At 41.1% G+C, this 24,535-nt stretch overlaps 3 protein-coding genes across 3 annotated transcripts; 1 reads left to right on the top strand and 2 right to left on the bottom strand.

The window, feature by feature from the left end:
- Positions 1-489: 489 nt before the first annotated feature.
- On the bottom strand, positions 490-7,015 carry LOC308283562 (RNA-binding protein with serine-rich domain 1-like). Its single transcript, XM_080723999.1, has 7 exons — positions 6,966-7,015; positions 5,574-5,720; positions 4,804-4,980; positions 2,929-3,046; positions 2,450-2,603; positions 1,624-1,768; positions 490-1,290 (listed from the first exon to the last, which is right to left on the bottom strand). Coding segments are annotated over exons 1-7 (849 nt in total). The 5' UTR covers positions 6,968-7,015; the 3' UTR covers positions 490-1,184.
- Positions 7,016-7,332: 317 nt separating this feature from the next.
- On the top strand, positions 7,333-12,282 carry LOC308283850 (uncharacterized protein). Its single transcript, XM_080724352.1, has 5 exons — positions 7,333-7,443; positions 8,717-8,984; positions 9,415-9,840; positions 10,554-10,667; positions 10,777-12,282. The coding sequence occupies exons 2-5, from the start codon at positions 8,778-8,780 to the stop codon at positions 11,743-11,745; spliced, it is 1,716 nt and encodes a 571-aa protein (XP_080580478.1). The 5' UTR covers positions 7,333-7,443; positions 8,717-8,777; the 3' UTR covers positions 11,746-12,282.
- Positions 12,283-17,524: 5,242 nt separating this feature from the next.
- LOC308284486 (cytochrome P450 2K1-like) lies at positions 17,525-23,270 on the bottom strand (the record flags this gene model as incomplete). The annotated part of the gene is made up of 9 exons (XM_080725105.1): positions 17,525-17,712; positions 17,795-17,936; positions 18,658-18,842; positions 19,786-19,927; positions 20,314-20,493; positions 20,877-21,037; positions 21,281-21,430; positions 21,790-21,949; positions 23,073-23,270. The coding sequence occupies 9 exons, from the start codon at positions 23,268-23,270 to the stop codon at positions 17,525-17,527; spliced, it is 1,506 nt and encodes a 501-aa protein (XP_080581231.1).
- Positions 23,271-24,535: the final 1,265 nt, after the last annotated feature.

Below are 24,535 nucleotides of genomic sequence, written 5' to 3'. Positions count from 1 at the left end.
ACTCCAAGCGGTGATTCCATTTCTTGAGAACTCGCAGACACGGCTTCTTATCGTCTTCTACACACCCAATGTTTAGCCTATCTGCCACTATAGGACCTACCGACTCACAGGAAATGCCTATAGACCTTGCATGATGCAAGCTTATAATCTATACTGAGGCTGTTCCTTCTACAAATAAGTCTGTGGTCGTTTTAACACTTGAAAGCAATTATCACCAAAGTGCCAAACTGACTTGACATCACTTTACCCCTCCTCTCATCAATCATGTTTTATATGCCCACCTTACCACTTAACTGTATCAAACTGTATTAAGAATGCATTTACTCATTCCAAGGGCATGGTTACAAAATGTTCTCATTGTTCAAACAATTATTTTCGTGTACAGTAGTCTTTAAGTCAGTGTGAACCATGAGAACACAAAACTGCAAAAACTCAAATAACCATTCATAATCAAACCGTTCATAATCAGAACACGATTAAACATTTCTGTTTGTTGAATTTTAATGTCCAAAAATGTATAAAAAAAAGAAGAAAAAATACATTAAAAAGGATGTGACATTTTGAGCAAATTTCATTTGAATAAACTACCAACAAAATAGAGGAAAAAAAAGATTAAACAAAAATGGAGGCTACTCTGTGTTAAGTTTATGACAACAAAAAGCTTACTAATCAATTTTATCACCTTTAAGAAAAAATACAGGATTAAAAACCTTTTTTTTTTAACAAAGCAAAAGTAAATGAACAATCCAATTTATGAGAAAGACTAGGGGGGTGGGGTCGTTCCAGTAATGCCTAATTCACACTTTGTCGCACGGCGGTGTCAAGAGCAGAATATAGCAGACCTACCAGCTCACAATGCACACAGTGGCAGCCTGCGTCTGTCTTTAACAGGATTAGGATTGTGCCGAGTCTGGACATTTGGTTTATTAAGGACTGGACCGAAGGGTTTGTTGCTCATGGCCTGTTTTGGTTCTTCCTGGGATTGAGGAGAACGACGGGGGCTTGCTGCTAAAGGAACTGGAGAGAGACTGGTGATATTCTTCGTCTCGGCTGGTGGGAGAGGAGGACTGATGTCTCCAATTATTCCTGGTCTCCAATTGTGAAGCATTGCAAGCTTGTAGGTCTGCTAAAGTTGGCATGCGACGGAGCATATACTGTATTAGACATGAGGTTGACTGCAGGGTCTATCGAGAGGAGTTGGAGCTGGAACGAGAGCGGTGGCGTCTGCGGCCTGCAGATCTGGAACGAGAGCGACGTCGCACTGGGGAGCGCCTCCGCGGCGACCGAGACCTTAGGAAAAGATAAGCCGTTAATGATCCCCGGAGGGAAATTCAGCCACAGTAGTAGTGTGAAACACGGGAGAGGCGGCGGGCCCTACAAAGCCAAAGTGCAGTAACTACGTTTTTGGACACGCCGACTTATTTGTCTCAAAGGTCGAATCGGCCCTTGTGATTTTAGGGGGGGGAAGCCACAATACCACACTATAGGCCATGAATTAAAGCTGCAATATCAAACTATAGGCTGTGAATTAAATGTTATTACATTCAGCTGTGTTTACAATGACTGATTACAATGAAGAAATGTTTGTGAGCTTTGTAGAATAGTTCATGAAGCAGCATATACCTCTGTCTCCTCATGCGGGGCGGGGTGCGGCGCCACATAGGGGGAGGTGGTGGCATTCTGCGGGGGGGAGAGGGTCTGCGAGGTGGAGGACGGATTCTTTGAGTCAGTACAGCAGAGGCAGTGATTTCCTGTCCATCAATCTGACCTGAAAGTAGCAGACAAGGGGGGGGGGGGGGGGGGGGGGGTGTAACAAGAACCCACATAATCAGAATGCATGTTCTCCTGCAGAGTAAAGCACCAGAGCAGACAATTTGTTCGGTTGGTCCAAAACTAGAATATGACGTCATTCATTCAGAGGTGTGGGTGGGTGGGATCCGAGCTAATCTTCGAGTGTTCTGTGCCTTCGAGATGTTGTGACTACCCAAACAGTTTGGCTACGGTGATTGGTCAGACGTTCTTTATCGTTTCCGCCTACAGCCCAGCTTAAAGTTCAATCTGTCACCGGTGAAGTGAGTGAAAAGCAGCGGTAGTTTGGACGAAATACAATTAAAAAAAAAATCCCCCCCGGTTCAGGGAGCCCTCCCAAACTGAACTAACTTTGGTTGTTCTGGTGTTGTATGCAGCCCGATACCCAAACTCTAAAACAGTTATTCAAACTAATCCATACAATTGATTTAATAAAATTATGATTCTGGTGGAACTTGAAATATTTTTTTCCCCCCTACAAGCATCGCACCACAATGAGTTGAGCTATTTTTTTTTAAAAATATATTATTAATCTTTTAATATCCAATTATAAAATAGGGCTTTCTGTCAACTCCTTGAAAAAAAAAATGCTGGTTATTCAAGAATAACTTATTGCCATTGGTAAGGATGTGCCCTTTACCTCCGTCCATGTGTTTGAGGGCCTTCTGGGTCTCTTCTGGAGTTTCAAACTCCACATAGGCATAGCCTCTAGACAGCTGCGTCTGTACCTTGTCCATCGGCATGTCAACCATTTTTATCTTCCCATAAGTGGAGAAGATCTCCAGGATGTGTTCCTGGGAACAAAAAAGTTCCTGTTAGTTCAAGGTAATGACATTTTACTTGACGATTAATTGTCATTCAAATAATTGTTGCAAGCACACCAACAGACACCCCAAATGAAATGGGCAACAAGGGACTAAGCTATGCTCAACCTTTGGGTTGCCTTGGTTAGAATGTTCTACAGACATCTAAAACAGCTTACCAACTTAGAAGAAACCCATAAGTAGTTGAGGAGGAAAACTATCTGGAGTAAATGAGCAGGCTGGGTGGAAAACACAGCATTGGCTAGGCAGGGTGAATTGTGTACTGCATTCAAGTCTGAACCATTTCTGGGCTCACCTTGGTGACGTTTCTGGTCAGTTTCCCTAAATGAACTTTGGTCGGTTTGGGGCTTGGGCTCCGTTTCCTCCGTTCCCGTTCCCGTTCCTTATCATCTCCTCTCTTCTGTGTTTTGGAGCTGTGTTGTTAACAAAAAAAGAAGAAAAAAAGGAAAACAAAAACAAAATCATAGATTTCCAACATGATCACAACTGAAATGAAGGGCAATCAGTGGTGTAAAGCACTTTCCCCTCTTTTTTGCATGTATGAGGTCCAAGGCAGTTGTAAATTTGGCTGGAGAGTAAGTACAAATTCAATTAACTCATCCAGTACCAAAACCGAACATGTTCGGTTTTTTAACACATGGGCGGCCAAGGTTTATAACATTTATAGCTGTTGCTGGTGCCACCATTGACTTACGTTATGTTTTGATGAGCCCCGCAAGCTTCGTGCGTGTGCACGTGCGTGTCCAGAGAAGATTGAGGAGGTAATCCATTTGTTTACAAACGCTCGCGAAACTCGCGGTAAAAAAATCGCGGTAAATTCACGGTAAAGTGTCGCCGTGAAAACAATCAGCTCTCTGCTTCCATGGGGCAGTTTTTATCTCATTCTCAGATAAAGCCGTTCTTATGTTTCAAAGTAGAATCTAAAGCCATGTAAAATCCTTCCGTGTGGGGAGAGCTAGAGGGGCTTCCTGCTCTGGCTGGGTGACGTAATGGATTCAGGGCATGCAAAGGGAAGCTGCAGTCTCGAAAAGTTAACTGTTTGTTGCCTCGTCCCTCAACGATATAACTTCCTGTGGCAGGGGGACATCTAGTGGCCATAACTCGTCCCTGAACGAGTTTGGCTCCCCAAGTGTTAAAACGTATTACATATGCCAAAACCGAACATGTTCGGTTTTTGAAAAAAAAAAAAAAAAAATTGAAAACAATTTAAAAAAATTTTTTTTTTTGGAACCCATCAAATCTAGTGAACATGATTTCAATCGCGATTTTGCATGTTCCACCCCCATACAACCCCATCTAACATACAGGGCAGCCATGTTTGTTTACATAACATGTAAAACATAATGGCGATTATCTCAAGAATGCCTGAACGGATTTCCAATCGGATTTTTTTGTTTGAAAGCTGTGAACAAACTGCACAAATCCACTCCAATGCAATCCAGGATTGCATTGGATTTTTTAGAGCTCATTCTTCTCTGTTTTTTTCCCATGCGGTGTGCAAGGTTTAATCATGGCTAAGTTCACGAAAATAAGGCTTCTAAAATGCTTGGTAGCCAATAGCTAACTTCAAGCTAACTTCATCCTCTTCCTGTACATGCACAAAGGAAAGTGTTCAGGCAAGTCATGGCTGCAGGGCTTCTGCATATACCAGCATATCTCTATGGGATTTTCTATGGCACCTGGGGCGCCCTCTAGTGGTGAACGGGTGGCACTAAAAGAGTTAAAGGCCCATTCCCACTGGGCCAGATAACAGATAAAAAAAATCTCTTTCTCCAGATATATTTCCATTCTAAGTGGATGGTAGATACAGATAAAAAAGATATCTACCACAGATATTTGCCACAGATACTTTTATCTGTGGCAAATATTTTCTTTGAATTCAAGGCTTCATGGGGAGTGTAATCGATAGAAAATAAGTAATTTTTTGGGTGAACGACTACTTTATGCCCTGTATTATACAGTACTTCATTGTACAATGTGGTGTGCAAAATAGCAGATCTACAAGATCACAACACGTGAAGGGTTGTCAGCTTTCAGATCTGCTACTGCCACTATTCCTTTAAATAACCGTTCATTAATAGTAATTAAGGCAAAAGGTTTGAAATAATGGTGATATTGTTTTGAAGTCATATCGCTCGACCCTTATGCAAGTACAACAGCAGTTACTGACGTGGAACGGGAGCGTCGGCGGTTGTCGTGGCGTCTGCGACTCGGGCTCGGAGACGCCGAGGAGCTGGAGGACGAGGAGCTGGACCTGGAAGAACCGGAGCGGCTGGAGCCAGAAGAACTGGATCCACTTGAGGAACCGGAGCTGGATCCAGAGCTGCTGCTTGAGGAAGAGCTGGATCTGGATCAGGATCAGCACATCATCACATTGGTCAGTGCCAGTGGTGGACAGTAATACTGTACTTTACTTGAGCGTTTGTATTTTTGGATACTTTCACTCCACTACATTTCAAAGACAAATACTGTACTTAATAGTGTACACTACATTTCCAGGAAACAAAAAAGTACATTAACCAGATTGGCCCCATTTCAAATATAGTGAAAATAGAATATACGTATACAAGCACAAGCGATGTGACATTGAGTATTTCCACTCCTATTTCTGGAACATTTCTGGAAAATCTTTGAATTGGTTTTTTTTTTTTAAGAAAATATACCATTTAGTACATGAAAGTGGAAATAGCTGATCTACAAGCTCAGATCAGCCATTTTCATATGCAAATTACACATATAAATTCATACAGATAATGGAACTGGGACAATTATGCAAACTAATGGCGTACACTACAGGCGATTATATAATAATAGTGACAGGCCTAATCTAGATTAGTAATTTTCGGCGATGGGCGCTGTGGTATAAAGAATGCAGTGATGATCATCACAAGACTGGCATGAACACAAATCAAGCGAGTGATCAAATCCAGTGACTCAAACCTGCTGGTGCTGCCACTAGAAGCACTGCGACGCTTCCTTCCTTTCTCCCTTCCCCTGTCCTTGTCTGCTGCTTCCTTGGTACCCGTCTTCTCTTTGCCCCTGTCTTTTGACTTTTCCTCCTCCTTTCTTTTGGTCGGTGATGGTGCCCTAAAAGTGGAAGTAAGATTGTCATCATGACGTGAGATCAAATAATATCGTACATCGTTCACTGGGCTGCTTAATCTCATCTGAAAAAGCTCTTATACAAAAATATACATCAATGTCTAAGTTAAATCTGACAAAAGGTAGGTTATACATTTAAAATAAAAAGGGAATATTGATTATTCATTCAGTAAGACATTTACAAATGACCTACAGTAGTACTGTCAACCGAAGAGGAACTCATGACTCAAGAACATAATATGATTATATCGCCAAATTATTTTAATCCATAACAGCACAATATTTATATGGTCAGCAGCTGTTCTCAATCTCTAGTCTAAACCCTTAATATACTATAAAGCCCTACTAGTGCTAAAGTTGCCCACACGAAACAAAACGTCACATTTAAACTATATTGCAAACTGTAAAGCTTATGCACTTTAAGGTTTATCCTATATTCAATTTAGAGGTACTTTGATGAATGAGAACCTACTAATTTTTAGGTTTGTCACTTTGTTTATTTTGATGCTGGTTTGGGAGTTTATTCAAGTGGTTCAGAAATTGAATGCATGGAAAATGTACTCGTAACAGGGCATTTCTATTGGTATTGCTACTTTTACCCAAGTAACGTGTTGGTAAGTAAGTAAACTAGAGTTGAACTTCACCACTTGAGGGGGTTCCAGCTAAATGATGGAGAGTTGGTAACCAAATGGGCCCTGAGAGAGCGTCAAATGAAAGTTTCCTTTTACACTCAAGAGTTAAATTGTTGTTAAACAGCTGCATTACTTAATTTACAAGAAGTCTACACAATTAGAGAATGCAGAAGAATAGTTATTATGGTCAACGTTTGCCTGTAGTCCTATGGTAGTACAACATCATTCAACACAGCATGGAACTGTGGACAAAATCCTATCCAACGATAGTTTTGGGTCTGAGAGGCAAAATCTCATCAAATGGTGGTCCGTGGCTCAAATGCCCAATAAATAATGGACATTGACATAAAAAAAAACGTTGAAACCCACTGAACTTAATCATAACAGCAGCAGCAGGCTTGGCTTCCGCCGCCATTGATTTCATTGGCACGACAACGACAACACAACTTGCGTTGCGTCGATTATTTATTGGTGATCATCGTGGCCAAACAAAGCCCAACTCGGGGATTAAAGTTACACGCACCATTGCATTTCCTGGTTACACAACATGGAACGTTTAAAATTAGTGTAAAATGTGTAAAGGTGAAGAAATACTCACATTTCTTCAATTGCAACGCGAAGACTCAACCATTCGCCAAACAAGTTCTGTGTTCAGTCAGTGTCGCTGAATGACGACGTCAAAGAGCGGAAACTGCAATTCAAAAGCGACGGCGAAAAGGTGCGGATTTATACTTCGTCGCGGGACGGTGTCGCGCGCCGAAAACGGCAGATCTACAAGCTCACGTGTCGTGCCTAAGGCGACACGTTGTGAGCTTGTAGGTCTGCTATCGCTCGGCGTGCGCGACACGGTCGTGCGACGGAGCGCAAATCTAGGCTTTCACACAGCAAAACACAATCCATTTGTTTACGTTGTGAAATGTGGGTGAAAAACGCCTCTTTTACGTTGCTCTGCACGGTACGAGCCATGCAAATAAGATACGTTGTTATGTATTATTTACTCCAGAATGATTTAAAGGTTACTCGTTGATCGAACGCCATTGATTCGCCTCCTTCAGGGAACCATTCGGCAGACACAGGTAAGCGATTAATTAAACTCGCTGTTTACTGTTTAGCAGACGCTTGTAACTATAGTAGATTTACTAGTTTAAAATGTTGCTCAGTCCTGCTCACGAAACATTTTCATATGAAAGTTGGACAGATATGTTGACGTCGATATTGTCATCTCCCGACGATTGTTGGATTGCATCCTTGGAAAATCCAGATTAATTAAAATATTCCTCGTTCATTTCATCTGGAGATGTCCAGTCCACTGCTGCTACTGAAAAACAGCTTCACCAACATAAATAAAGACAGTCTATCCCACTGGAAATGTTACCCCAATTATTTAATTAGCAGCCCAATTAATCCCTCTATTATTGATCACTGATCAGTCTGAGGAACTGAATGACATTGGCGTTTAGTCAGCTGCTGCTGTTTTAAGAAAGATAGACTGACAAAAATGCATATACACAAACATACTGTATATTTCAAAAGCCTGTCAAAAATATATTATGGGTGTGTTTTATTCTCAATCGTGGAGGGTGTATGCCTGGCTATCTAAATGATGTCCATGTCACTCTCTTTTTATGTTCCCTAAAATAATACAAACTGCAAACTCAATCATTTTGGAAAAACTAACCCCATTACATGACAGTTGAGCATGGAAGCCTTAATGCACTGGAATTCCTTTGAAGTTATCAAACTTCCATAAACATATGTCTCCACAATTACGAATAACTGGAAAACAAAAGTCTCAATGGTTCTATGATGGATCATGGATGATATATATATGTATATATATATACACCGTATTTTCCGGACTATAAGGCGCACTTAAAAGCCTTTAATTTTCTCAAAAAACGACAGTGCGCCTTATAGTCCAGTGCGCCTTATATATGGATCATTCATTGACATTGACATTCCCTTTAGCACAGCTCCATCTGTTGGATGCATAACGCAATGGTAGCATCTATTATGTGCGCCTTATAGTCAGGTGCGCCTTATATATGAAAACAGTTTGAAAATAGACCATTCATTGACAGTGCGCCTTATAGTCAGGTGCGCCCTATAGTCCAGAAAATACTGTATGTGTGTGCATAGATACTTTCTAAAAGTCTGCCTGAACAGTGAACTTAGCCTGTTTCCAGACCCTGAATCGCTAGCCACTCCCATTAAAACATTTGTTTAGGCGATTCATATTGGAGTGGAACAACATGTAAATTCAGGCTGAATGTCAGGTTAATCTGAACTTGTATTGTATATGGACCACAATATTTAACTACCGTATCCTTAATTGCCCCTTCCTAACAGGTGGTGGCAGGACAATTATTCAGAAGAAATTCTCTCCACTCCAGTCTTGAGTAAAGAGACCATGGGCCGGCTGGACGAGGCTGCCAAGCGAAAAGTAGTGGAGCTGCGGAAGGCCGGTCTAAGCTTCCGCAAAATTAAGGCTGTTCTGGAGCTGGAGAACATCAAAGTGTCTGCCCAAGCTATCTATCTGTTCCTGAGGGAGTTTCAGGGCAGACTGCCGGGAAGGGTCAGGCCCGAGGAGGCTGGCACCAGCACAACCCCAACACAGGTAGGGATGGGACGATAGGAAAATGTTATGTCACGATTATTGTGATAAAAGAAAACGTGATTTACGATATTATCGCGATAATCATTTTGATTATCCCCAACATCCATTATCCTGGGGCAGAACATTTGCCAAAAAATAGCAGATCAACAAGCTCACAGCGCTTCACGTCACGATGCATTGTGAGCTTGTAGAGAGTGAAATATATATATATATATTTTATCAACTATGTTATTTACAGGTCCGTTTTACCAATTATAGAGGGTTTAAATGGTACCGGATATGCAGCTCGGCAAATAAAAGACGAATTGATCCCAGTGCATGACGGAGGATAATTTCACGATGAATCTAAATCTCCACAATATGATTATTTTGAGTGTTTTCTTATCACGATAAACGATAATAACGATTATCGTCCCATCCCTGAACACAGGTGCTGCCTAGAGCTGGGGTAAGAGAGGGCTGGAGCAACGTTCAACTTCAGAACCTGCTGCGCGAGGCGTCTCATCATGCTGGCCTCGCGGCGGCGGCAGAATTTACCAAGCAGACTGCCACTGTGTCAGAAACTGTTGCAAAGCCGTCTGGGTCGGGGGAGAGCAGTGGAACCAGCAGGCCACAGCAGCAAAATGAAGCCAATAAGGATGAGAATGACATACAGATTGTTAGTGTCACCTCTCTAGCTCAAACCAGTCAACAGAGGTCTCTTCAGTCCACTGCTATGGGGACAGGACCCGCCTCGACAACAGTGACGGCATCAGCAGCCTTAATGAGGAGAAGGGTGACACCGTCTCCAGCTATAAATCCTATCTTGGCAGCCCGCAAGAGGCTGTTGGATAAAGCACTGTCACATAGGACAAAGGTAGCCGCCTAGTAGGGATGCATAAAACATATATCAGCCAATTATTGCTTTAAAAATGTGCATGTATTAAAAGCCTGAAGCTATCTAAAAATAATACCCTTTATGTTGCATGGATACATGTACCAGTAAATGCCTGCATTTATGGAAAGATCAAAATCAGCACATACAAATTTGTTTTTTGAGATTTGCATCAAGTCTGCACCAAGAATCACAGTTATAATAGCTTAGCGATACTATATAGCTTTAGCTTAGCTATACTATAGCTACTGTAGGCTATACTATAACTGTGATTTGTGTTTAAAAACTAAAACAAATATTGATATCAAAGGCTGAAATTACAGTGGAAATGATCGGTAATCGAAATGGGCAAAAAGTTTAAATATTATGCATCCCTATGAAACTCAACTCATGTTTGTAATTGTGGTCTCTTAGAATAGGAACAAATATATATTTTTAATGTTTAATACATCTCAAACATGATACTAGCCTTCAATTCACAGATATTTTGTGTGTAAAATAATGCTAAACAAAATATTGTATCATAGAACTCGGGGTACACTATGCACCATAGGCACCACGCTGATGAATGATTAAACCCATGTTGGTCTTTAATAGGCTATTTTCTCAACAATACAAGTAAGAATGAAGAGTTTTGAGTTTGTAACAATGCCCGGTCTTAAAGATTAAGACTGCATTATGTTGTTTTTCGGCAGTCATTTCAACAGATGGCTTCTTTGCTGAGGCGAGATCAGCCCAATATTCCTGGAACTGATTTGAGAAATGCAATTCCACAACATCCCGAAACCTATGATCTCACTACTGAAAAGGTGAGAAAAGAGGCAAACTTAACCTAGCAGATCAAACATTTTAATGTATAACTTTGACACCTCCTACGTTATTCATACTCTTTATTACTTTATATTATCCGTTGTACAGGCAACTATAGAAGAACAGCCAGGAGCGTCTGGTGGCCCTAGACGTTTCCTCACACAGAGACCAGGTCCGTCTGTTCGTTCCCCAGTACCTCCCCCTCGGATTGGCATTCGGCTTCCAAACCGGACATCGGTGCCTCAAACTTCCCAGGGTCCAGGGAGTCCTGTCATGATCCACCTCCAGACGCCTTCTCAGTGCCCCGCCAGGAGAGATGGAAACCCCAGCCCTCAGCAGGCAGTGCAGGAGACAGGAGGCAGAGCTGTGGGTGGAGCCATTGTTCATGGACTCCAAGATCAGATCCAGGCCCTGGGTTCAGAGGTGCGTAGTCTCGGCTTGGCACTGAAGATGTTGGTGGAGCAGCAGTGCCGTGTCGAGCGAGAGCAAGCTCAGCAGACACAAGTTCAGAAGCAGATACTTGGCACACTGCAGAGCCTAGCGTCCATACTGGGCCCTTGTTGTCACGGACAGCAGCATAACAAAACTCAATCGCCTCCATCTCTGTCAAACCCCTCCATGTCCACCTCTCTTGCTCAAGACACTTACAACTACAGCCAAGGCACGTACACTCAGTGCAGCCAAGCTCAGCTAAACTACAATCCTATAGACAGTTTGGAAACGGTGGGGAGCTTCAAAGTGCCTGGACTAAGCTCCACTAGCATGAATGGGTTCCAGTCATGTAATAACCCTGTGAGTCTCCCACACTCTCATGCTCCCACACAAACACAGCCTTTTGCAACGGCGTACACACAGCAGCACAGTCAAACTCTCATGCCGTCCTACACACAGTCCTATGCCTCTACATACACCCAGGCACACTCTCAGCCATTCCTGAGTTCAGAGAATAAGACATCGGATTACTCCAGCAGCTGCCCAGCCGGCGGCCACCAGGACTGCAGTGTCTCGACCCAGCCAGTGTTGAACTCTAACCACTCTCCACAGGACCACCAGCTCAATATTATTAAAGTGGAATGACCTTCGGTTGCTTCAAATTCCATTTGATGTGCAAGCTGTTTATGGAGGACAAAAGGGCTTTGCTGTGATTTAATATTTATTTTTTTAATTTGTAAAATAACGTTGGTGTGATTTGAGAAGAAATGTCTCAGAAAACCTTTTGTTTTTGAAACATTGCGTAGCATGTTTTTAGTATAACACAAATGGCAATATAAGGAATTTGGGGATGAAAACAAAACAATGGGGGAAAGAGTAAATCCATAATGTTCAGAATATGCCTTCTTTTTTATAATGTTTTGTATAATATCTAAAGTTTTTTTTATCTTTCACATTGTTACTTTAAAACACAATATGTGATAGTTATAATTATAACTGACAAAGTAAAAATTAATACTGTATTATTTATTATTGTACAGGTACAGTATATGTTACTGAGGTTTCCATTACTCAACTGTCAATTTCATACATAAACTCTGTTGGGATCTAGGAATAGGCATCAACACAATTAACTGAATAACACAAACTTCATTCTATTCCAATCATTCTAATAAATAAATAAATAACTCTGTTGCCAAACTTAATTGGGAGAATAATTAGGAATACCACTATTATAAATGACGGTTACATTACAACTCGATCCATTTTCAACCTATCTTAATATATTGGTCCTGCTCACTAATGCTAATTAAAATATGGTACAATTTCTGCCTATTAGCTCTGAGGAGGGCTGTGGGCAGAGGAGGCAGTTTTGGTCATTTCAAACAAGATTTCAGTATATACCCTACCAGTCAAAGGTTTGGACACGGCTTCTCACAGACATCGAATGAGAGCTGTGTCCAAACTTTTGACTGGTAGGGTATATACATGTATATATAACTGGAATAATTTCAATCCCCATCACGAGCGGGGCTCAGCGGGTTACCCGCGCCTCTCGGCGAAGGGTAGACGCACGCTGATCCGATCAGTGTGGTGCGCGTGCAGCCCCGGACAATTAATTTACTGAATGTCTGTCCGTCCGACCGTCTGTCATGCTGACATCACTGATGCTAAAGAGTGTCGCCACCATGGTAACAATGCTGACATCAACAAAGCCCAACTGACATCATTACAAGGCCCAAATTTGGAGATGACATCACAGACTGGCCTGGACACGGAACACCATATAAGGGCATAAAAGAGTGCCAGCCAGACAGATGGATACAACGGGTATTGCACAACTGGACATCGATTGTGACTATTCTGCCCAACGGGCACCGGTCTGGGTTCTCCAACATTACTTCTGAGACTCCTACATTCAATCCCTCATCGCACACCCCTGGGCTCAGGACTAGTATATATAATTAAATGAATGCAAGAACAATGACTTCTATTGGGGCATGCAAACTTTCTAGGGGCATTAGTGGGGACCAATTATATGAAGATAACTTGGAAAAAGTGTGAAGCGGTCCTTTGAGAGAGTGTTTAAGATCTTAGACTTGAAAGTTTTGATGGAAGTTGGCTACAGTCAACAATACTGCTGACAATGAATTTTTTGTGCCACAAAGTAGGACCTGAAAACCAAATGAAATGAGTATCACAAGTAATTTTGCTGTTTGGAGCAGGGAACAAGGTTATATTTGGAGTGATCATGGAGTATATAGTGACATCTAGTTTTAGTCCTCTTAATAATGACATTGTTATATTTAAATGTCTCATTGGAATTCAACAGTCGATATTGGAATAAATTGTTAAGAGGTGTTTTAAGAAGTTCACAAATATCAGACCTGGGGAAGGCAATGGTTTTGCCTCTGACAGGCACTAATGCTAGTGATCTTTGCTGCCACCTACTGTAGCTGCCAGGATATGCCAGCTAGCTGTAATCATTCTGTGTAAAACAAGCACTGTGTAACAACACTAGACAAGGTGGGGTCTCGCCTCAAGCTACACAAGCCCTGGCTTCCGTATTCATAATAGATGAAAATGTAATAAAAGAAAAATAGCAATCTACAAGCTCACAACGCGTGTGAAATTCCAGTCTATTTTTACAGATTGCTGCACAATGGAGTTTACAGGGGTTAACCACATTTGTGGGTCACGGACACATTTGTATGGATCCCTTTTATTTTCTTTGTTTCCAAATTAGTTTTTAATTATTACTTCAAAACATTATTAAAAAAATATTCCAAAAAAAGCAATGTTTTTCATAAATAAAATAAAAAAAACGAATTCAGTGATTATTCTCAGTAATTTAATGGAGAAATAAAATAAAAGTCTAAGAAATTCCATAAATTAGAAAAAAATAAATGTTTAAGAAAAAGTGAAAATAGGTGATCTACAAGCTGACAACGCGGTGTGAAGCGACGCATTGTGGAACTTGTAGATCTGCTATTTTCACTAGATTGGCTCCTGGGCAAACATCTAATTTCCCTTTTGGATTTTGAGCTAAAAAGTTTGGGAACCACTGCCCTAAGGTGCCTGTAGGTCTGCTAGTATTTCCCTCTTGTTTACACCAAATCTCTTCCCCTTAAAATAACTATTCTCACAAGGTGTTGCAATTGCAATGCATTGTGATCTTGTAGATCAGCTATTTTCACAGAATGTTGGACACTAGGGTTCATGTGGTTAATTGGGTTCAGTACCAATATTTGGAAACAAACTCAGGAGAATAGGGTCTACTTTTTTGTATTGTATTTTTTTTTTACCCCCATACAGATTGAATATGGGGACAGGTATTTTTAAACCTTGACAAGTCCAATATATGGGACAAGAGGCTTTACTCCAGGTGAAGGAGTTTAAGTATCTCGGGGTCTTGTTTACGAATGAGAGAAAGGGGAAGACGGAGAAGGAGATCAGCTGGAGAATCGGAGCAGCAGGAGCGGTTTTGCAGTAGCTAAATCGCACTGTTGTGAAGAAAAAAGAGTTGAGCCGGAAGGCAAAGCTCTCTGTCTACCGAGCAATCTTCGTTCCTACTCTCACCTTTGGTAATGAAGTGTGGGTCATGACCGAAAGTATAAGGGCTGGCTCTTAGAGATAGGGTGAGAAGTTCAGTCACCCGAGAGAGACTTGGAGTAGAACCGCTGCTCCTACACTTGGAAAGGAGTCAGCTTAGGTGGTTCGGGCATCTAGTACGGATGCCCCCCGAGCGCCTTCCTAGGAAGGTCCTCGATGCACGTCCCACTGGGAAGAGACCCCGTGGCAGACCAAATACCAGATGGAAGGATTATATCTCCAAACTGGCTTGGGAACGCCTCGGTATACTCCCTGAGGGAGTGGAGGAAGCTGCTCGGGATAAGGAAATCTGGAAGTCTCAGTTGGAACTGTTACCCCCGCGACCCGATTCCAGATAAGCGGTTGAAGATGGATGGATGGAAGAGGAGCGACATAAGTTAACACTGTTGTACAGCTGTAATGTTCATAGTTCAAGATTCAAGTGTTCAAACAGCAGAGGGTGATCTGATGACTAACGACTAACAAATAAAGGAAGTGGGCTATAGTGAAATTATACACTGATAACTAATAGAGAATGGATGCAAAATACTATGTAATAAATTCTCATATGTGATTTAGAAATATGTTTTGTAATTTTCAAAAAAATAAATTAAAACCTTTAAAAAAGACGTATATAACATTGAATGACAGACAGACAAAAAACTACAAATGGCTTACAAATCTATCTGACTGACCCCCATAAAAAGAGGTCAGTCGAAACCAGAGGTTCCAGTTGACAAATGTCTTAAGTTGTTAGACCACTGGACCAGGTAACTCATTTCTGTACTTTGGCCTTTAGTCTCTGTCCTGTGTCTAAACGCACATCTGTAACTGAGCCAGAAGCAATTATTATTTTATAACCAAGTTTCCTAATAAACGCCTGAAACCGGTGCCTACGCATCACAACGAAAATAGCCAACCGTACAAGCTCACAACGCATTGCATTTTGCAACACGTGAGCTTTGGGGACAGACAGCTTTTTGAAAACATACAGATGAATTAAGGATTGATTTTGATTGATTGACTAGACTTTATTCGCAGTTTGCATAGGAAAAGCACAGGACAGTACAGTTCAGTCTACCAATAGGATTTAAACCCAAGAAAGCAATACAGCTTGTTTATATTGGGGTCCTCTGTACTCATTTCATTAACCCTTTGTTTGAGCCAAATCTGGGTTAGACGTAATTAGTGGAGCTGCCTCTGGTGTTGTGATTGTGGACATCTTTGACGTTCTGGAAGTATTTTGACAGGTACATGGGTATCTTTGTGGTGTAGTGTATCTTGTACACCAGGCCCATTGCAAGAAGCTGTACTCAACTACTCTGTGTCATCCCACCCTTCAAGATGATCAGGGTCAAGATGAGTCAAGGACAATACCCTGATAAGGACGGTTGAAAGTAGGCTTAATGGCTATGGGCCTAGATAGGCCTATTCTGACCTCTATCCGCCAGCCTGTGCTCACACTAAAATCATTACCATGGTAAATTACCAGCTGGCAGCTAATCATCTACTGACCATATACTGATCTAAAACCACTTTAACCCTGGCATACCTATTTTGGGTCATTATAGGGGGTGCAATAGGCTGTGATCTTTGCTGTTTGTTGTATGACAAAGACAGTAAGAGGCAGGGGTGTCGCACCGAATTCTGGGCCCTGGGCATAAGGATTTACTGCGGGCTCCCCATGAATGTTCTTGGTGGGAGGGGGTTTAACCCATTTAGACTGGGAACGCATTATTACGCATTATTTTGTGCTTTAACTACTGAAACATAGCAGATATACAAACTGAGTGCCGCGCTGCAAGCTTGTAGATCTGCTATTTTTGAAAAATCTTGAAAATTGCAGACATGTATTTGGCCATGGACCCCCATCTCAAAATATTTAGTTCCAGGGACCTCCCAGAATAAAAAGAAATTGCAAAAGTTTGCTTAAAAAAAACATATATCCAAAGATCTGCACACATTTTCACGACTTTCACGACCAAAAAAAAGCAGATCTACAAGCTCGCAGCACGCCGTGAGCTTGTATATCTGCTGTTTTTCAATAGCTAAAGTATAAAATAATTAAGGCCCGTCCACCGTGGGCCCTAATTACTCAGTCCCCCTCCCCCCCCTGTTAAGAGGTAAAGTTCATTGAAATGTGTAACCATGCACCACCCTTCAGGGTGCTGATGAAGGCAGTAACACACAAGGAGACTTCTATATTTTTGTGGTCTCTATTTTCTGAGAAACTGTGAACAACACAATCTGGTTTGGTATGAGCCTGAATGAAGCTTTATGGTTATTAATCTTTATTGTAATGTATGTTATATTCATAGATTATTATGAAAAACAAAACAACAAAGATTTAAGTATTTGATTGCTATCAGTGCACAACATCAAAAGAGGTGAATATTGTAATATTTTTCAAATAAAGACTACACATGCATTCAGATGCATAGCCTACAATACATACATATGTCCATAGGTATTTAAAATACATTCATCATTAGTGTCAGACTATAGTACTAGTGCAGCTTTATTTCTAGATAACATTTTCGCCAATGAGGAAGCAGCATTCTTGGTGACATAACCTTTATAGAGTAACCCCGTTGACTTGAATGGGAAAGTGTAAAAACGGCAACCACACTCGCAATTTCCCAGAATTGCATCTTTCTAGTTGAACCTGTAATAATTTTACATGTTTGATCCCATAGCCTATAGGGAAATTCAGTTAGTTAGGGGCTAGCTACAGCAGGTGTCTTACTCAGGGACACCTCGACACCGTGCCGGGGCCGGGAATCAAACCTGGGACCTTCTTCTTTTTCCAACAGCTTCTGAGAAATCGTTCTACTTAGTGGCGGCAGACAGCACACAGCTGATGTGGTGAAGGGCTGAGGGTGAAACCCACTACTGGTGTCAGATCCAGTTCATCCTCTGTCATCCCAGGTGGAGGAGTGAAACGGAAGTGTTGGAGGAGAGAGGTGAAGAAGAGGAAGAGCTCCATCCTGGCTAGGCTCTCCCCCACACACACCCTACGACCTGGACAAGGGCAAGTAGCATCATGCGGTCATCCATGTAGCTTAAATTGACACCAACAAGAAGAGTTGCAGATTGAGTTTACCTGCAGAGAAAGGCATGAAGGCATCTTTCTTGACAAATTTGCCATCCTTATCCAGGAAGTGGGCAGGGTTAAATGTGAGCGGGGTCTCCCATTCACTTTCATCCCAAAGGACGGACGTCAACAGGGGATACACAGTAGTCCCCTGTAGAGAATAGTCATCAAAGTCTACAATGTTTTCAAAGTTATCTGCGGTAGTGTTTCAAAAGATAAAGCTTTTGGGATATGATACGATATAAACACCTCACATAAAGTTCAGAAACTTAACTTCGGATGATTATTTCTCCCCTTTAGTAATATCAATTGGTATTGTATTTTATATCATCTTTATAGTTGATTAGTCACCTTTTCCATGAGGTATAACATGTAAGAAATGTGCAATCATGGAATGAGCAGAGCAACACAGGTAAACACCTGGGTAGCGCTCCTGGAATTCTCATCACTCTCGTTTTGAGTGACCTACAGGTACCAAATGAGCCAATGAAACCAGCGGTCCCCAAAACAACAGGTTTGGGGATTGGTGGGAATTGATTACATGATACAGTCACCTGTGCATTTAGTCTCAATGTCAAGAAACGGGTCTATAGGCACAGTGTGGCAGCATTATTTGGTGTCAGTAGCCTATCGGTGCTGACACCACATCTGGTACCATTTGGGTCTTTATTATTATCATCCAATTATTGGCTTAGGAATGCGACAAAAATGAAATAATATCCAATAATTGAAGTCTCCTTCGGGTGTGTAATTGATAGGAAAAAAAGTCATTTTGGGGGAGAAATATCCCTTTAACCTTTAATGACGTTATTTTGTTTTGTTTACAGAAATAGCAATGCTGAACAAAAAAAGTTGTTTTTAATCAGTCTGACCTTTTTAATGAAGTAACCCTGGAAGGTGACATCTTGACTGGTGGTGTGTGGGAGTGACATAGGAACGATGTTGGCCACTCTCTGTATTTCATGGATGACAGCGTCAGTGTAGGACAGGTTCTTCCTGTCTTCTACAAGCGCCTGGCGACTTCCAATCACTCTGTCCAGCTCATCCTGGACCTTTTCTGGGAAATGAAACATGAGCACGGTCAAGGTCTAGAACTGTAGTTTGCATGTGATCTAGGGTATGCATTTCCATTTTACAGGGTAAGTTATGAGAGGTGTACATTGAAGGAATAGCTTACTGCTTACTGTCCATGTCAGCTGTAATTATTAACTTACTGTATTTTGGCATTTATGTTCAAAATGAACAAGACAACGGGTAGGCACGTGCACACATAGGCATCAAAGGGGTCTTGAGCCCCTGCCCTTTTATCCATCTGTATGGATGGGTAATGGATTTTTTACTATGGTGAAAGAGATGGAAATGCCCTCTTTCCATGCCATACCTGAAGGCAGCATTTAGCCGCATCTTATTTAGAAAGAATTAATTCCCATCACGGGTCACCAAAGCAGATCAACTCTTTCCATCCTCTTTCTCTTCTGTTGCCTGGCAGCTCCATCTTCTATCCTCCATCCTCTGCGCATGTCCAAACCATCTCAACCTCACCTCTCTTGCTTTATCGCCAAACCTTCCAATCTGGGCTGTCCCTCTAACTGTATAGTCAGTCCTTCCTTGTCACTCCTAGTGAGAATTGTAACATCATCAATTCTGCCATCTCCACCTCTGCCTCCTGTATTTTCGTCAGTGCCACCGTTTCCAAGCCGTAGAGCATGGCCGGTCTCACTACCATCTTATACACCTTCCCCTTCACTCTTGCTGGAACCCTTCTGTCACAAATCACTCTCCATCCGTTTCACCCTGCTGCACTTTCTCCTTCAGCTCTATTCTGCATTGCCCATTACTTTAGACAGTTTACCTACCCTAACCTTAAGCCTTACTTTCTCGATCACTATCCCCATCCTACAGCCTCTTCTCTTCTCTCTCCTTCTTCATTCATCAACCCCTCAAATACTCATTCCATTCCAAAAGCTTGTGTAGTGTGCGTTATGTTTGCTGGTCTTTACCTTGTACCTTAGAGTACTTGGCCATGAGCAACATGCCCCACCTCAGTGTCGTCGCTGTAGTGTCCGTACCAGCATTAAACAGATTCCCAACAGTAGTCAAAAGGTTTTCCTTGTGGAAATAAGTATTCATATTCCCAGATTCCTACACAAACAAAACAGCATATACAGTAGTTACAAATGGATAAATGAACACTGGCGATTTGACTTTAGAAATTCCTTTGTCCATTTCATTTACAGAGAATTATGTTGTCCTGTTCACATATTGCAGGACTAAACACGTGTTAGGCTTAGGGTTATGACATTATAGACCTAGAATTTTGATTCCCCAGAACTAAAAGAAGTTCATCAACATTGTGATACCAATTATTTTAATAATAATGTTTTAATTCCTACCCTAACACTAATTAATTTGTATTTGATCTACACTCAGACAAAACTACATCATCCATGTCATGGGAAAATACTGAAATGACTGGGAATTGCCTCTTTAAAATAATTTGAATTGTATCCTTTCATACGGTTTCATACCTCCAGATTCTGTTTGCGGACCAGAAAGGAGTCCACAAATCCTCTGGTCATTTGGGGGTTCAAGCTGTCCTGTAAATGCTTGATGATCTCTGAGATCTCTCTCCTGTTTGCAAAAGCATTCCTTAGGGCGAGCTTCCTGTTATGGAACCATTTTCCCAACAATGGGAAGATGTTGTATATCTGTTAAACAGCAAAATAAAACGTGTTTAATGGTTAGGTTAAAAATAAAATGTATTATTCAGCTATATACAGTACTGCAGCCAACATTATACAATCTATTTGTGTTTCTTTTCTTCTTCTTCTTCTTCTTTTCCCTACTTCATTGTATAAGGGTGTCAATAGAAGCAAAAAATAGCTATTTTGAAAATAAATTATAGGCAGAATTCACCCATTTTCAATTTATCTTCATATAATTGGTCCTCACTAGCCTAATGCTCATGATTTCCTTTTACAAAATTACAGACATTACTCATTTTATACATGTAAAAATAGGTGATCTACAAGCTTGTGGATCTGCTTTTTTAATATTTGAAAATATGCGAGATTTTAATTGTAAGTGGCACCTGCACTGATGGGGAACCGATAAGCCGGATGTTTTCATTTGAACGATCCACCATAGCTGTGAACTGTGGGTCATCGTATTCAAACCTACTGCCATAGACTATGGCGCATATGATATTAGAGACAGCGTAGTTCACAGCTTGTGCAGTGTCAAATGGTTCACCTGCAACAAATAAAAAAGAAAACACAAAATACATTGCTGTCTTTACAATACATTTGGTGTGCTTTTATTGTCATGAGCAATTTTGTAAATCTTACGTCATTCTAACACAACAGTCTTAACTTATTGAAAAGTATATTGAACATTTCTGGCACAGGATGCAACGCTCTGCGCCAGACTCAACACAATATAAATATTTTCTTTCAAATTGAGACTTTCACATTCACAATTCACAGTCTTACCTACCTTTGTGTTTTTCAAACACTTCAATCAGGTTGCGGCTTTCCTCTATGATTTTCTCTTCACTCGCCTTCTTCCCCATCCCAAAGTCTCTAAGGTTAGTCATGGCGAAACGTCTCATCTCTTTCCATGAGTTGCCATTTGCAAATAAGATTCCTAAAGTATTTCAACAAGAGGATAAACGAATATACATAAAGTTGTATGTCTGAAGTGGTTTCCCTGCAACACAACGCGATGCAGGGATATTATATTTATTAAGCGGATATTTTGTATATGCATGCCTCATAAAGCCCTTGGATGCAATTTACCACAACGCACTCCAGTTCATTACAGAAGTTTAAGAACTCATCACTGTACTGTAAATTGTAAACCTCAACACCTACATTGTGCCTGGCTCTTAGAAGGTAGCAACAAGTCACCCTTTTTACCAGTGATGGGCAAGCTACTTGGAAAATATAGTTCTGTAGGCAATCAGATGACATGTGTCTTTAGTCCTTCCTTACCATGTCCTTCACCATGTCCTTGAACATCGCTTACTATTGGCATCGTCTCTCTGTCTCCAAACTCCTCTGCATGACCAACCAGAGCCTGTTTGACGGTTTTGTATCCTGCCAGAATCACCACTTTCTTGGGCCCAAGATAGACTGTGAACACCGATCCATATTTCTTAGAAAGCTGAGACCAGAGACACATAAAATGATGTTATGGTAAGATTGGTAACACAGGCAATTATCAGACAGGATATAATCAGGTTAATCTTATGTATTAAGAATGTCACTACTGTAACTATACACTCCATAGGTGCAGTACAGTCAGACAATTCTTGGATTTAAATACATGTATTTATTTAGCATGAATACAAATATCTGTAAGCTTATTTTGGCGTCAAGGCTCTGTCTCGTCTCAATTTATTTATTCAGTGCTTGAAAAAGTACTCAAATTCTTTACATAAGTAAAAGTACTAGTAAGACGCCTCAGGGTGACATGCGACCTCGCCCAATTCTTTGCCATCTGTCCAGTGATGTATATCAGACCAGTTATCCATATATGGAGACCCTTGGTACCCATATATGGAGATCCATGTACTGTATATGGAGACATGCTGTGAGAGCCCAAACATGCTTACTCAGTTATTATGTGAATGTCTATGACATCTGCCAGCATACCCTTTTATGCCCATACATGGAGATCCCTGTCTGTAGAACCAGCCACACAGATATGGGCTGTCTTGGACACCTGTCTTGGCATTCTGTTAGTGTGGTATGTGGCCGATGTGGCCTCCATATATGGGTCCTGTTAGATATGGGCTTAATATTGATGACGGGTGTTTTGGGGCAAGCATTCTGGTATTTGGTTGAATGTGAGTGTTGAGCAGGCACGTGCACACATAGACATGAAAGGGGGCTTGAGTCCCTGCCCTTTTATCCTTCTGTAAAAGGTTCGCTCTCCAGACCATGAATGCAGTTTTTACTATGGTGAAAGAAACACAAATGCCCTCTTTCCATGCCAAACCTGAAGGCAGTATTGAAGAGAAATTGCCTTGTACAAACCGTCCTGAACTTGAATGCAGCATCTTATGTTGAAAGAATTGCCCTCTGTGTAGAAATCCATGCCGTTACACCACATCTCCAGTATTGACTTCATAATGCTTAGTTCAGTGTGGTATCAAGCACTGCGACGCATTGTGAGCTTGGAGGTCTGCTATTTTCAATATTTTCACCAAAAGGCACTTTTAGAAATTTCAGCCCCTGCCTCTCTAACGTTCTCTGCACGTCCCTGGTGTTGAGCGGAGTCTTACCTCCCAGAGTGTGTGGTAGGGCCTCTTCAGATCCAGCTGCAATAAGTTACCGAGCAGCGGCAGTGGCCTGGGCCCTGGCGGCTCCTGTCCATGTTCTTGGAAGCTGCGGGAGTATGAGTAGAGGAGCAACAGGAAGAGAACAGCTCCCAGTAACGTGATGGAAAGATAGGACTGGAGAAGGAGGTCAATCAGACTCATGGCTTTTGTTGTTGCACTGCCGGTGTTCTGGCAAAATGATAAATGATAAAGGTAGCCTACAGCTTCTTTAAACACTGCTTTAGATTAATGGACAACCCAAGGGGAGGGACATCACAGCAGTGAATTCCAGACTTGACCTAAACACTAAGGGACCTGTAAACAATCACTTGCTTGTTATCTCGCCTTATGGTAGCCTACCTACATTCTTTTTTTTTATTTTTTATTATTATTATTTTAAAGCGACATTGGGTACTTAGAAAAGCGCTATATGAATGAATGAATGAATGAATGAAAATTTTATTTCCGTGTCATGCCACAATTTGGCCCATCCCATATGGGATTATATGACACATTGAACATCAAGGTGAACACATCAGTAGTCCTTCCGGCGTTTACACTACGCCCATGTTATACATTAACAAATTCATAAACATGAGAACAATACATCAGAAACAAAATTATCTTAAATAAAACACTGCTATTTTACATGTATATGGCCCTCCTTCTCATCGACCAAGAAAAAATATCATATAGAAACAGTCGTCTCAGCTTCTCTGAGTCATCACACCACACAAATTCATAATTTGGATCAACCTTATTAAAAAGTCTCTGCCTAATAGAGTTGTAGAATGGGCAATAGAAAACAAAATGCATTTCATTTTCAATTTAATTACTGTAAGCTCACACAAACCACATAACCTATCCTCCTCAGCTGTGCCTATGTATCTACCCGTCTCGATATGAAGACCAAGTATACCAGCCCTAATTTGAGCACATAAGGATCGCTTTTTTGAAAGGTTATACAGTACATAGTTTTCTGGACCATAGACATGTTTTATCTCACAATATGTGCGGAGCTTTGGTTTACACCATATATCTAATGCCCATTTGTCCTTTACGTTTTGAAAACTAATTTATTTTATTACCATACTCTGTATGTTTTCTTTATTATTATAATAATGGTCTTCATACCCAGCTCTCAACAGAATATCATACATGTCCATAGCCCATGCACCCTTAATCGAGATGTCCCACTCAAAAATCTTCCTTACAATTCTATTAGAATTAAGACCAAGTATTCTATTCCACAGACTATATAAATATAAACTATATAAATCTGAGCTACTATTCAAAAATTGTCTTAATATGTGAATGGAAATCTACAGGTTATAACTTTCAAGTGAAAGCTGTTCAGAGCAACTGACTTGAGTAGGCCTACCTCTCAATCCACACCCATGCATACATGTCACATGTGATGTGACATA

The sequence above is a fragment of the Nannobrachium achirus genome (assembly GCF_963921795.1).
Source record: "Nannobrachium achirus genome assembly, chromosome: 4".
Lineage (NCBI taxonomy): Eukaryota > Metazoa > Chordata > Actinopteri > Myctophiformes > Myctophidae > Nannobrachium > Nannobrachium achirus.
The sequence above is the reverse complement of the archived record's forward strand: the minus strand, read 5'-3'. Positions and strand labels throughout refer to the sequence as shown.

Excerpts from the sequence above, each read along its gene's own strand:
- LOC308283562 (XM_080723999.1), bottom strand. Across the intron at positions 2,604-2,928 it reads TGACCAGAAACGTCACCAAG|GAACACATCCTGGAGATCTT; the intron begins GTGAGCCCAGAA and ends TTTTGTTCCCAG. Across the intron at positions 1,769-2,449 it reads CCTCAAACACATGGACGGAG|GTCAGATTGATGGACAGGAA; the intron begins GTAAAGGGCACA and ends TGCTACTTTCAG.
- LOC308283850 (XM_080724352.1), top strand. The coding sequence starts at position 8,778 with ATGGGCCGGCTGGACGAGGCTGCCAAGCGAAAAGTAGTGGAGCTGCGG. Across the intron at positions 8,985-9,414 it reads CCAGCACAACCCCAACACAG|GTGCTGCCTAGAGCTGGGGT; the intron begins GTAGGGATGGGA and ends CCCTGAACACAG. Across the intron at positions 9,841-10,553 it reads CACTGTCACATAGGACAAAG|TCATTTCAACAGATGGCTTC; the intron begins GTAGCCGCCTAG and ends GTTTTTCGGCAG.